The sequence below is a fragment of the Molossus molossus genome, unplaced genomic scaffold, assembly GCF_014108415.1.
Source record: "Molossus molossus isolate mMolMol1 unplaced genomic scaffold, mMolMol1.p scaffold_m16_p_3, whole genome shotgun sequence".
NCBI lineage: Eukaryota > Metazoa > Chordata > Mammalia > Chiroptera > Molossidae > Molossus > Molossus molossus.
Window position 1 is genome coordinate 106,091,775 of NW_023425366.1, and position 12,367 is coordinate 106,104,141.

The following is a 12,367-nucleotide window of genomic DNA, read 5'->3' on the forward strand; positions in this document are numbered from 1 at the left end:
CTCTTTTAGCAATATTTTTTGAAATTTCTTTACTTAGTAGACGAAAACAGTATTCTAAATTGTTTCTTATTTCTTCCTTTTGTCTTTCACTCTAGACTCCTTTAGATGAAGATGACCCAAGGCTAGATTTAAGTCATAGAGCAGAGCAGAGCACTGATGATGTGATCGTGATGGCCACCTTGCGATTGCTCAGGCTGCTTGTGAAGCATGCTGGCGAGCTTAGGCAGTATCTGGAACACGGCTTGGAAACAACACCTACTGCTCCATGGAGAGGTGATGATCTAAAAAATATCTCAGCAAAAATTATATCTGGGTGGGATAGCTAAGGCAATAAAAAGGTAGTAGTAGTTCCTTTATGTTCAGTATTTAGCTGTGTTACAGAATGTCTACGTTAGTTCTTACGACACCCTAAGCTGTTACATCACTTCCCTCTCACCTTTCAGAAGAATGGAAAGCTGAGAAGCAGAAGATTTTATATACAAAACGAATTTTGGAGAGTGTGGTTAAAATAAGTTCCAACGATTTTTATATGTCCTATGGAATCTAAAGAACAAAATAATGAACAAAATTGAAATAGAGTCATAGATATAGAGAGCAGACTGGTGATTGCCAGAGGTGAGGGGTGTCGGGAGACTGGGTGAAGAAGGTAAAGGAAGTACAAATTGGTAGTTACAAAATAGTCACGGAGATGTAAAGTACAGCATAGGGAATACAGTCAATATCAATAATATTGCGATAACTATGTATGGTGCCAGGTGGGAACTGGAAATACCGTAGGAAACACTTGGTAAAGTATATGATTGTCTAAACCTGAAACTAATACAAAATAATATTGAAAGGAGTAGACTGTGATTGAAAAAGTAATTTCATATACTCTTTGTAAAAATTGTCTATGCCTTCTATTACAGACATTCACAGAAAATACATTTCTGTATTTTGAATTGTTTGAATTGTTCTAGATTTTGATTATAGCTCTGTACTCTAACCAGACTTGCAAAGCAAGACTGTTGTGTACAGTTCTTTGTTATCTCAGGGAGAAATCTGAGGCCCTTAGAAGTGATGCTGGCACACATCAGGTTCTATCTCTTTGTATCTACTATGTTGACTCTTTGTAATAACTTTAAGTATGTTTCTTCTTATCCTCAAGGAATTATTCCACAGCTTTTCTCACGCTTAAACCACCCTGAAGTCTATGTGCGCCAAAGTATTTGTAATCTACTCTGCCGCGTGGCTCAGGATTCCCCACATCTCATATTGTATCCTGCAATAGTGGGCACCATATCGCTTAGTAGCGAATCACAGGCTTCAGGTATGGGATATTAAAGTACTGCTACTTTGAGTATATATTATTTTGCATATAATGTTAGGTAAAATTTTTTGAGCTTTGTATTCCAGAGTTAATAGAATTTGTAGTTTTTAAAATAATAATTGCCCGGCCAGTGTGGCTCAGTGTATTGAGCCTCACCCCATGGACTAAGAGGTCCCAGTTTGATTGTTGGTCAAGCCACATGCCCAGTTTGAGGGCTCGATCCCCAGTGGGGGGACGTGCAGGAGGCAGCTGATTGATGTTCTCTCTCCCATTGAGGTTTCTCTCTCTCTCTGTCCCCCTTTCTCAAAAAAAAAAAAAATCAGCCCTGGCCGGTTTGTCTCAGTGTCGGCCTGCGGTCCAGAGACACTCAGGTTCAGTTCCCGCTAAGGGCATTTTACTGCGGTTGCAGTTTGTCCCCGGCCCTGGTTGGGTTAGGAGGCAGGAGGCAGCCACTCAATGTGTCCCTTTCACATCGATGTCTTTCTCTCTCTCTCTCTTCCCCTCCCTCCCTCCCACTCTATCTGAACAAAAAATGGAAAAATGTCCTCGGGTGAGGATAAAAAAAAATCAATAAAAACATATTTAAAAATAAAATAATAATTGTCACTTATTGAGAGAGTAACTGCTGTGCATCTGGCACCTAGGACATGTACTTTTCATGCTATCTTCAGACTCAGAGTAACCCACCAAGCATGGGACATTGAGTTGTTCTCATGTTCACTAAGCTGAATAACTAGTGGATAAGGATTGAAACCAAGTTCTGGACTTTAGCTGGGAGAACACTGTATTTGTTTAGATTTATTTCTTCCTTTATCCTATTTATCTTCTATTAACTTGTAATATTAATAAAAGTTCAAATTATAAAAAGACAGACTATCCATGATCTTTGGTCTGTTTAGTGCACAGAATGCCAGTTATTTAAATGAGTTCTCTGGAGTTGAAGAGATCCTCGGTGTTTAGGAAAAACTTGACATATGCCCAGGGGAGAAACATCCAAAGTCTACCTTACTCTCGCACTCTATTATAGGAAATAAGTTTTCCTCTGCAATTCCAACTCTACTTGGCAATATTCAAGGAGAAGAATTGTTGGTTTCTGAATGTGAGGGAGGAAGTCCTCCTGCTTCTCAAGATAGCAATAAAGATGAACCTAAAAGTGGATTAAATGAAGACCAAGCCATGATGCAGGATTGCTACAGCAAAATTGTAGATAAGCTATCTTCTGCAAACCCAACTATGGTCTTACAGGTACAGAAAACCCAACTTGTGCTTTTAATCAATTTTTTTTATAACCGTTCTCCCCCAAAAAACATCCTGTAAACAAAACCCATTAAAAACTGTCATGAAGATATTTGAGGAACAAAGCTTTTAGAATAATCAAAATTGGTTTTACAAATCTGTGTTGATAGGCAGAATCACTAATGAAGATTCTGTAATTATATCGTGAATAAAAGACGCACACATTTAACCTACAGTTTCCAGGGTTTGCAGGGCTATGCTGTGTATGGACTTGATGAGTATGTTTGAATATTACTGTATCTGCAGGTTCAGATGCTTGTGGCTGAGCTACGCAGGGTCACTGTTCTCTGGGATGAGCTCTGGTTGGGAGTTCTGTTACAGCAACACATGTACGTCCTGAGACGAATTCAGCAGCTTGAAGATGAGGTGAAGAGAGTCCAGAACAACAATACCTTACGCAAGTATGTTTTCATACACATACTCCGAAAATGTAGCTTCCTCTGTCTTTAAAATTTTTGAATTTTTTATTTTAAAACAAATCTTTAATTTTTATTTTTTCCATCCATTTATCCTCCCTATATATCCTCTTCCACCACCACTCATCCCCTTTCCCTGCAGTCACTACACTGTTGTCCATGTCCATGAGTTCTTTCTCTCTCTCTTTTTTTTCGCTCAATCCCTCCATACCTCCCCATTCTCCCCCAACCCCAAACCTCTGCTTATCGCTGTTCTACCTTCTCTCTCTAAGTATCTCATGTAAGTGGAATCATACAGTATTTGTTCTTTTGTGTGTCTGTGTTATTTCACGTAGCATAATGTTTTGAAGTTTCATCCATGTTGAAGTGTGTATCAGAATTTCTTTTTTATGGTTGAGTATTTCACGGTATGAATATAACATATTTGGTTTATGTACTCATCTGTCAGTTAACATTTGGGTTGCTCCTCCTACCTTTTGGTATATAATGCTTCTATGAACATTGGTGTACAGATACCTGTTTGAGTTTGTTCCTACTTTGATTTTTTTGTGTATGACTCAATGGATCTTTCTGGGTCGTATGGTAATTCTGTGTTTAACTTTTGGAGGAACCGCCAAATTGTTTTCCACTGTAGCTGCATCATTTTACATTTCCACCAAAACTGCATGTGATTTCCAATTTCTCCATATCCTTGACACAATTTATTATTTTTCTATTCTTTTCTTTTTTGATAGTAGCCATCTTAATGGGTGTGAAGTGATCTCATTGCTGTTGTGATCTGCATTTCCCAGTGACTAATAATGTTGAGCATCGTGCGTGTGCCTATTGACCACTTGTATATATTCTTTGGAGAAATGTCTTTTTTTTTTTTTTATCCTCACCAGAGGACATTTTTCCATTTTTTGTTCAGGTAGAGTGGGAGGGAGAGAGAGGAACAGAGAGAGAGAGAGAAACATCGATGTGAAAGGAACACGTTGAGTGGCTGCCACCCGCACAACCAACCAGGGCCGGGGACAAACTGCAACCGAGGTACGCGCCCTTAGCGGGAACCGAACCCGGGTCTCTCAGGACGCAGGCCGACGCTCTAACCGCTGAGCCAAACTGGCCAGGGCTGGAGAAATGTCTTACTCAGATCTTTAGCCCATTTTTGAATTGAATTATTTATTGTTGAGTTTTAGGAGATCTCTGTGTATTCTGAATATTAATCCTACCGAAGATGCATGACTTGCAAAAAATAATTTTTTCCCATTTTGTGTTGTCTTTTCACTCTCTTGACAGTATCTTTTGACGTGTGTGTGTGTGTGTGTGTGTGTGTTTACTTTATTTTTAGTTTTTTAGAGGAAGAATGAGAGAAACATTGATTTGTTGTTCCACTTAGCATTCATTGGTTGCCTGTATGTGCTCTGGCCAGGGATTGAACCTCCAACCTTGGCATATTGGGAGCTTCCCGGCCAGGGCCTGATGTACATACAAGTTTTTAATTTTGATGTAGTCCAATTACCTACTTTTTCTTTTGTTGCCTGTGCTTTGTGCAATATCCAAGAAATCATTGCCAAATCCAGTGTTAAGAAACCTTTCCCCTGTGTTTTCTTCTGAGAGTTTTAAAGTGTTAGCTCTTAAGGTATTTGACTCATTTTGAGGTTTTTTGCATATAGTGTAAGGTAAGGGTTCAGCAGGTAGATATCCAGTTTCTTAGTACCAATTGTTACAAAAGGAAACTGCCTCTTTTATGTGCTGTATTTTTCACAGTGCCATGTCATAAGTTACTTTGCTTATATTTTATTTATTTTTTCTTACTCTTTTATACTGTTTATTTACATTTGATACATTCGAATTGCTCCTTATTTATATAACACTGTCTTCCTGGTCAGAGAAGAGAAAATTGCAATCATGCGGGAGAAGCACACGGCTTTGATGAAGCCCATTGTGTTTGCTTTGGAGCATGTAAGGACCATCACAGCGGCCCCTGCAGAAACTCCTCATGAAAAGTGGTTTCAGGATAACTATGGTGATGCAATTGAAAATGCCCTAGAAAAACTGAAGACACCATCAAACCCTGCAAAACCTGGAAGCAGCTGGATTCCATTTAAAGAGGTACAGAAAAATCTCAAGAATGCTCCTAAAAATGGGAAGTCCTCTTTGAAATACAAAATTTAAATTAAGGGGACTTTCCTTACTTGGAACACAAGAGGAAATTTTGTGAGCCAATGGAAGGCAGCCTATGACCAGTTGCTTATAAAAAATGTAGACAAGGCTGTATTCTTCATTTTGAGTAGGCCTAGGGTGGCACACTATCATCTACAAAGGATTCACACCAAGGAAGAATGTACTCTTAATATTCTGTAAATTCAGAAACCAACCGGTACTGTTCTGAATTTTTAATTATTACCTATTTAAAAAAAAAAAATAGTTCTGTTTATTGATGCATTTCTAACTGGTATATTGTTTAGTTTTTGCTTATTTTTTAACTTCATAAAAATCAGAGCATATTGTGTGTATATATATGTCTGCAATTACTACTTTCATTATTGATGAATTAGCCTTAGGATTTTTGGTTTGTGTTTTTCATTATTATCCACCCATGTTTTGTGTGCAGCTGAATATTGATCTATTCTGGGCAAATAACCACAGTTTATATTGTCCTGTCAGTAGGTATTTGGGGGTTTTCCAGTTGTCTTTTTCCTTTTATTAACAAAGCATGCTAAGGATTGGTTTCAATTTTTTTTTTTTTTTTTACATGAAATCAGAGCTCTCAGTTTATTAATTCAGGTACAAATTACTGAGTTTGCTACATGTAGGAACACAAGTATACACGTGACCCATTTCCTGTCAGTTTTTAGAATAGATTATGGTGTTTTTCTGTATATTTCAAGTGGTCAGAGCTCTAAATTATTACCAAATTCAAGTGGCTTCCTAAGGCTGTGTCTACCTGACAACCAACACTAGCTACATCTTTTGCTCAATTGCAAGGGCGGAATTGATTTGTTTTGGCATTGCTAAAACATAGTGTAATAGTAGAGAATGAGTCTACAAGCCCTGGATTTTATGATCATGGCAGTGATTTCATTGCTTGTTTGGACAGGAGGAGGGAAGAGGTCTGCACAATGTAGAAACCACCTAGAGCATACCAGCACACCAATGTTTCCCCTTCCAGGAATACCCAAATATATAACAACAAATTAAATATAAGAACTAGAGCAAGAGGTGTTTGTATTGGTATTTCAAGGTAACTTTTATGCCAGATTGAATGTAGAAGAAAATAGGTGTCATAATAATAATATATGTAAACTGTTTTCCCCATTTTTTAGATAATGCTGAGTTTGCAACAGAGAGCACAGAAACGTGCAAGTTACATCTTGCGTCTTGAAGAAATTAGCCCGTGGCTGGCTGCCATGACTAACACTGAAATTGCTCTTCCTGGAGAAGTCTCAGCCAGAGATACTGTTACAATCCACAGTGTGGGCGGGACCATCACAATCTTACCTACCAAAACCAAGCCAAAGAAACTTCTCTTTCTGGGGTCGGATGGAAAGAGCTATCCTTATCTTTTCAAAGGTGAGATTTAAAAGGAGAGTATTAGTTTGATTATTAATGCTTTCTCTGTGTGTGTGGTAGGAGAGGGTTGTTTCTGGTGGATTTCTATATGTCATGAATAGCTGGGAATATCCTGTATCTTGTGTGATTTTGAATGGAAGTAGTTGGATGCCGAGGAGTAAGATTCTTCATTCCTACTCTTTCTGCTTATAAATTTGTATAAGTAGAACAACTGAGGTACAGCTAATAATGAATGTATCTAATATCTCATGACTGAATTGAATGTTCTCTAAAGCTCTCAGTGTGTCTCCTTGGCTATCATTTCTTGACTGCTATGGCTAATTGAGAAGGACACAAAAAGTGGTATGTTTTCATTGTACTTCTCCCCATTTGGTCATCTACACTAGCTACTTTAATTTTATTTCCACAGGATTGGAGGATTTACATCTGGATGAGAGAATAATGCAATTCCTGTCTATAGTGAATACTATGTTTGCTACAATCAATCGCCAAGAGACACCTCGTTTCCATGCTCGACACTATTCTGTAACACCACTAGGAACACGGTCAGGGCTGATCCAGTGGGTGGATGGAGCCACACCTTTGTTTGGTCTTTACAAACGATGGCAACAACGGGAAGCTGCCTTACAAGCACAAAAGGTTGATACAAATTCAAGTATACATGTCCTTTTATGTGAATGTGCCTAAACAACTATATTAGTTTCTGTTATTTGTGAAATATTTCTAGGTTTTAGTGCACTTGAGCATTTTCACAAGTTTGTAAGTTAAAGAAGGAGCAGACTTGTACCTAGGAAAGTTTTTGAGGGTCATTTTATAAAAATAAAGTTTTAATAGGCAGAAATAATGACATTGAGTTAATCTTTTAGATCAATATGGAGGGGTAGGGTGATAGTCTGGTTTATACTCAGTAAAGTGATAATTCACATCTTAGTGCTTTTTATTAGACTTACCAGGGTCTTTTAAATTAAATTTGTAACTAAGAGATAGCTTTGACTCAGGTTCTTTTTTTAAAAATCCTCACCCAATGATATTTTTTCATTGAGTTTCAGATAGAGTGGGAGGGAGAGAGAGAGAAAAAGAGAGAAACATCAATGTGAGAGAGACATATCAACTGGTTGCCTCCCACATGACCCCAACCAGGGCCGGGGATTGAACTGCAGCCAAGGAATGTGCCCTTGACCGGAATTGAACCTGCGATTCTTAGGTCCACAGGCCGACCCTCTGATCGCTGAGCCAAACCAGCCAGGGCTGACTCAGGTTCTTTTAAATTAAGTATGTCCAGCTGGTATGACTTAGTGGTTGAGTGTCGACCCATGCACCGAGAGGTCACCGATTCAATTCCCAGTCAGGGCACAAGCCCAGGTGTGGGCCAGATCCCCAGTGTGGGGCATGCAGGAAGCCGCCATTCAATGTTCTCTCTCACTGATGTTTTTTTTTATCACTCTCTCTCTAAAATCAATAAAGAAAAAAATACAGTAAATTAAATATGTAAGTAAGAAACAACTTTAGAGTTAGTCACTGTTTTGTATCTGTGTAATTTATACTTTGATTTAGACTAGGAGTTTTATTTAAAATTTATTATAGCTAAGTATCTGAGTGCTTAGTATATTCCAGGAATAGTAGTGCTAAGTACTATGGATATAGAGATACATTTTATGCAGTCTCAATCTCATGATTTCACATCTAGCTTAAGAAAATTATTCTAATCCAGGTAGGTATGGGAAGGAGCAAGAGTTTGAAAGGAATTGACTTATAAAGTAGGTATAAAAGACTGCAGAACAATTATTGAAGAGTAACTTAGAGATTGGGGTCTAGAGATGAGCTATTAAATTTTTGTCTAGCCCTGGCCATTTTTGCTCAGTGGTTGGAGCGATGGCCTGTGGTCTGAAGAGACCTGGGTTCGGTTCCCACCAAGGGCACTTGCCTCGGTTGCAGTTTGTCCCCGGCCCTGGTTGGGTCGTGTGAGTGGCGACCACTCGATGTGTCTTTTTCACATCGATGTTTCTTTCTCTCTCTCTCCCTCCTTCCCTCCCTCCCACTCTATCTGAACAAAATATCAAAAAAGTGTCCTTGGGTGAGGATAAAAAAAAATTTTTTTTTTTTTGTCTAAATATCTTTTTTTTTATTCTCACCCAAGGACATTTTTCCATTTTTTATTCAGATAGAGCAGGAGGGGGAGAGAGGAAGAGAGAGAGAGAGAGAAACATTGACATGAAAGGGACACATCAAGTGGCTGCCAACTGCACGACCAAACCAGGGCTGGGGACAAACTGCAACTGAAGTACATGCCCTTAGCGGGAACCGAACCCAGGTCTCTCTGGACCGCAGGTCGACGCTCTAACCTCTGAGCCAAACCAGCCAGGGCATAAACCTAATTTTATGTTGATTAAGTCATACTGACGAAGAGTGAAATATGTGCGTAAATGATAAAGTTTAAACAGAATTATATGTTACAAAGTAGAATGTTACTTGAATATTGAGTTTGAATTGAACTTCAAGAAAATATAACAGTAGACCAGGTTTTTAATAAACCAGTACTACCACCTAATTACAAGAAAGACATGTAGGTTGTAACAATGATGCATAGTCAAGAAGAATTGGCTGTTTGGTGCATGAGATTCACCTGGGTGGATGGAGAATGCCACTGAAAAAACAATTTCCAAAATACTACTTTGCATTCAGAGTAATCTTTATTTAAATAGTGTTGATCTTTTCTTTTAAAATAATTTTTTTACAGGCCCAAGATTCCTACCAAACCCCTCAGAATCCTGGAATTGTGCCCCGTCCTAGTGAACTTTATTACAGTAAAATTGGTCCTGCCTTAAAAGCAGTTGGACTTAGTCTGGATGTGTCCCGGCGGGATTGGCCTCTTCATGTAATGAAGGCAGTGTTAGAAGAGTTAATGGAAGCCACTCCCCCAAATCTCCTTGCTAAAGAGCTTTGGTCATCTTGTACCACACCTGATGAATGGTGGAGAGTCACACAGGTATGTTTTTGTTTTTTTATTGTAATTAGTATTGATTCTTTGGCCTGCTTCCTGTCATGTCTGTCTGGTTCACCCTCCTCCTCTTACTACCTACTTTCCTCCAGACTTAGTAATTTGAGACCTATATTTGAATCTTAGACATGACCATTACTGTGTGAGGGCAAAATGGAGGGAATTATGGATGCAGTGAAAAGAAGAAAGGGAAAAACTAGGGAGGCTGAAGAGTAGTTTTGTTTTTTAAATCCAACATTCTGATGACTTATGTAGGACCAATGAGGACCCTGGTGTTTTGTCAGCTGCTCAGTGTAGAGACTCTGCAACCATGCGTAGCAGCCCTGAGGAGTGCTAGCTGTTTATTTAGAAACAAAGGAGTAGGATTATGGAATTTTGTAAATTTTAGAGGATCCGTCCATATTGGAAGGAAATTTGCTAATGTGTTTACCTTGTATCCCCATCCCTTCTTTAGTCTTATGCCAGATCTACGGCGGTCATGTCTATGGTCGGGTACATAATTGGCCTTGGAGATAGACATTTGGATAATGTTCTCATAGACATGACAACTGGAGAAGTTGTTCACATAGATTACAATGTTTGCTTTGAAAAAGGTAAAATTAACTTGGACTTTACACATATTATGAGGTCAAATGTCTTTTGGTGGAAAGACAAAAGTAATCATGATTTATCTTTTCAAGGTAAAAGCCTTCGCGTTCCTGAGAAAGTGCCTTTTCGGATGACACAGAACATTGAAACAGCACTGGGTGTGACTGGAGTAGAAGGTGTTTTTAGGCTTTCCTGTGAGCAGGTATGCTGTTTTCTCTTATACCTCGTAAATTAACAAATCCTGTGTCATGAAAAACAACTTTTTCATGAGGAAACTTGTGGCAAAACTTAAAACTCTTCTGAAAATAGGTTCTACACATTATGCGGCGTGGCAGAGAGACTCTGCTGACATTGCTGGAGGCCTTTGTGTATGACCCCCTGGTGGACTGGACAGCTGGGGGCGAGGCCGGGTTTGCTGGTGCTGTCTATGGTGGAGGTGGCCAGCAGGCCGAGAGCAAGCAGAGCAAGAGAGAGATGGAACGGGAGATCACCCGCAGCCTCTTTTCTTCCAGAGTAGCTGAAATTAAGGTGAAGCCAATGATAATAAGTCATTGTCATCTTTTTGTTAATAGAGCTAACGTGTCCGTAAAATAGTTGAGTAAAACTGTTTTTCTTTAAAAATCTTTTAAGACTGTAATGTATAATATTGAAATGGCAGTGAAACAGGACAATTTGATGTCTTATTAGGAAATACAAAGACACACATGATGTGAAAAATGACACCTTTTTAAATAGATTGGAATGTGTTTGCCAATGACTATTTTAAGTGCCCTTTAATTGGATAGCCTCCCTTCAGTCTTGGTTTTAATATCTTAGTAGCCAGTGATGCTAATCTTGTTTGGTGTAGTATGGCAGTAACTATATGGGATTTTGGATTTGGGTCTCATTTTATGGCTTTGTGAACTTGAACACTTTTGTTATCATTGTAAAATATGGGTGATGCCATCACCCTTCAGAGTTTTGTTGAGATTTAAATAGAATAATATGTGCCAGATATCCTTCTAGCATAATCTTTCTGAGAGACATCATCATGTCTCATAGCTGACCCTAACCATATGGTAAGAATTTCCTAACCATAATACCTTTCACAGGTGAACTGGTTTAAGAATAGGGATGAGATGCTGGTTGTGCTTCCCAAGCTGGACAGCAGCTTAGACGAATACCTAAGCTTGCAAGAGCAATTGACAGATGTGGAAAAACTGCAGGGCAAGCTGCTGGAAGAAATAGAGTTTCTGGAAGGAGCTGAAGGAGTGGATCATCCTTCTCACACTCTGCAACACAGGTTTAAAACAGTGTTGAGCTCGTTTCTAAATATATGCTGTTACGGAGAATTTGCGTATTTGTGTAAATATTGTCAATTTGAATTAGACTTATTGCAGCGATTCACATAAATGACAAAAGCTCTCCCAAGGACTGAAGTTTCAAAGTATTAATAAGAATTCACTGAAATTTCTTTGCTTTATTATATTTAATTTAAATGACTAATTGTTAAGGATAGGTAGGCATAGGACCATAATGGTTAGAACACTGAACTGGGCTTCAGAAAAACCTGAGGTTTGGTTTTCCCTCCTCATTTTGTATCTGAATCCTCTTTGTACATTAGCAATCATTTCATCTGCTTCTCTGAGTTTTTTAAGCATTAAATTAGTTATCTAAGTGAATGAACCTTGTACAAGGCAGGTGCTCAGTGAAGGGTAGTTGAATATGCAAGTTTCAAACATTGCATGAGGTTTCAAGATGATAAAGATCCATCAGCATCAGCCTTTTTTTTTCTTCTTACCTTTAAAAAACTCAGAACCTTGAAGGTGTGGTAGGATTTTGCTTAAAATGTGAGCGTAGTTGAAGTAACTGTGGGGTCAGGATAAACCAAAAAAGTAAGGGACATTTGAGCATTGCCTTCAGGATTGAAAAGGAGCTTGTCCAAGTGTGAGCAAAGTCAGGGTTGTGAAAGTACATAGAAGAAAGAACAAAAAGCAATTAAATTAATTTTTCCCCTCTATTAGGTATTCTGAACACACCCAACTACAGACTCAGCAACGGGCTGTTCAGGAAGCAATCCAGGTGAAGCTGAATGAATTTGAACAGTGGATAACACATTATCAGGCTGCATTCAGTAATTTAGAGGCCACACAGCTTGCAAGTTTGCTTCAGGAGATAAGCACACAAATGGACCTTGGTATGGGTTAACTTATTTTAGATAACACG

The 12,367-nt window shown here is 38.7% G+C and overlaps 1 protein-coding gene across 5 annotated transcripts in view; it reads left to right on the top strand.

Annotated features, from left to right (window-relative positions):
• The window catches only part of SMG1 (SMG1 nonsense mediated mRNA decay associated PI3K related kinase), a 101,772-nt gene that overhangs the window by 66,475 nt on the left and 22,930 nt on the right, over positions 1 to 12,367 (top strand). For 4 of the 5 annotated variants that reach the window (XM_036278626.1, XM_036278628.1, XM_036278629.1 and 1 more), the window contains 12 exons: positions 96 to 273; positions 1,148 to 1,309; positions 2,337 to 2,554; positions 2,852 to 3,006; positions 4,893 to 5,115; positions 6,330 to 6,576; positions 6,986 to 7,215; positions 9,314 to 9,562; positions 10,029 to 10,364; positions 10,472 to 10,690; positions 11,254 to 11,444; positions 12,166 to 12,338. In XM_036278626.1, coding sequence (XP_036134519.1) covers positions 96 to 273; positions 1,148 to 1,309; positions 2,337 to 2,554; positions 2,852 to 3,006; positions 4,893 to 5,115; positions 6,330 to 6,576; positions 6,986 to 7,215; positions 9,314 to 9,562; positions 10,029 to 10,364; positions 10,472 to 10,690; positions 11,254 to 11,444; positions 12,166 to 12,338 — 2,581 coding nt within the window. The remainder of the gene's footprint in view (positions 1 to 95; positions 274 to 1,147; positions 1,310 to 2,336; positions 2,555 to 2,851; positions 3,007 to 4,892; positions 5,116 to 6,329; positions 6,577 to 6,985; positions 7,216 to 9,313; positions 9,563 to 10,028; positions 10,365 to 10,471; positions 10,691 to 11,253; positions 11,445 to 12,165; positions 12,339 to 12,367) is intronic. The other variant, XM_036278630.1, reaches the window with a different exon arrangement.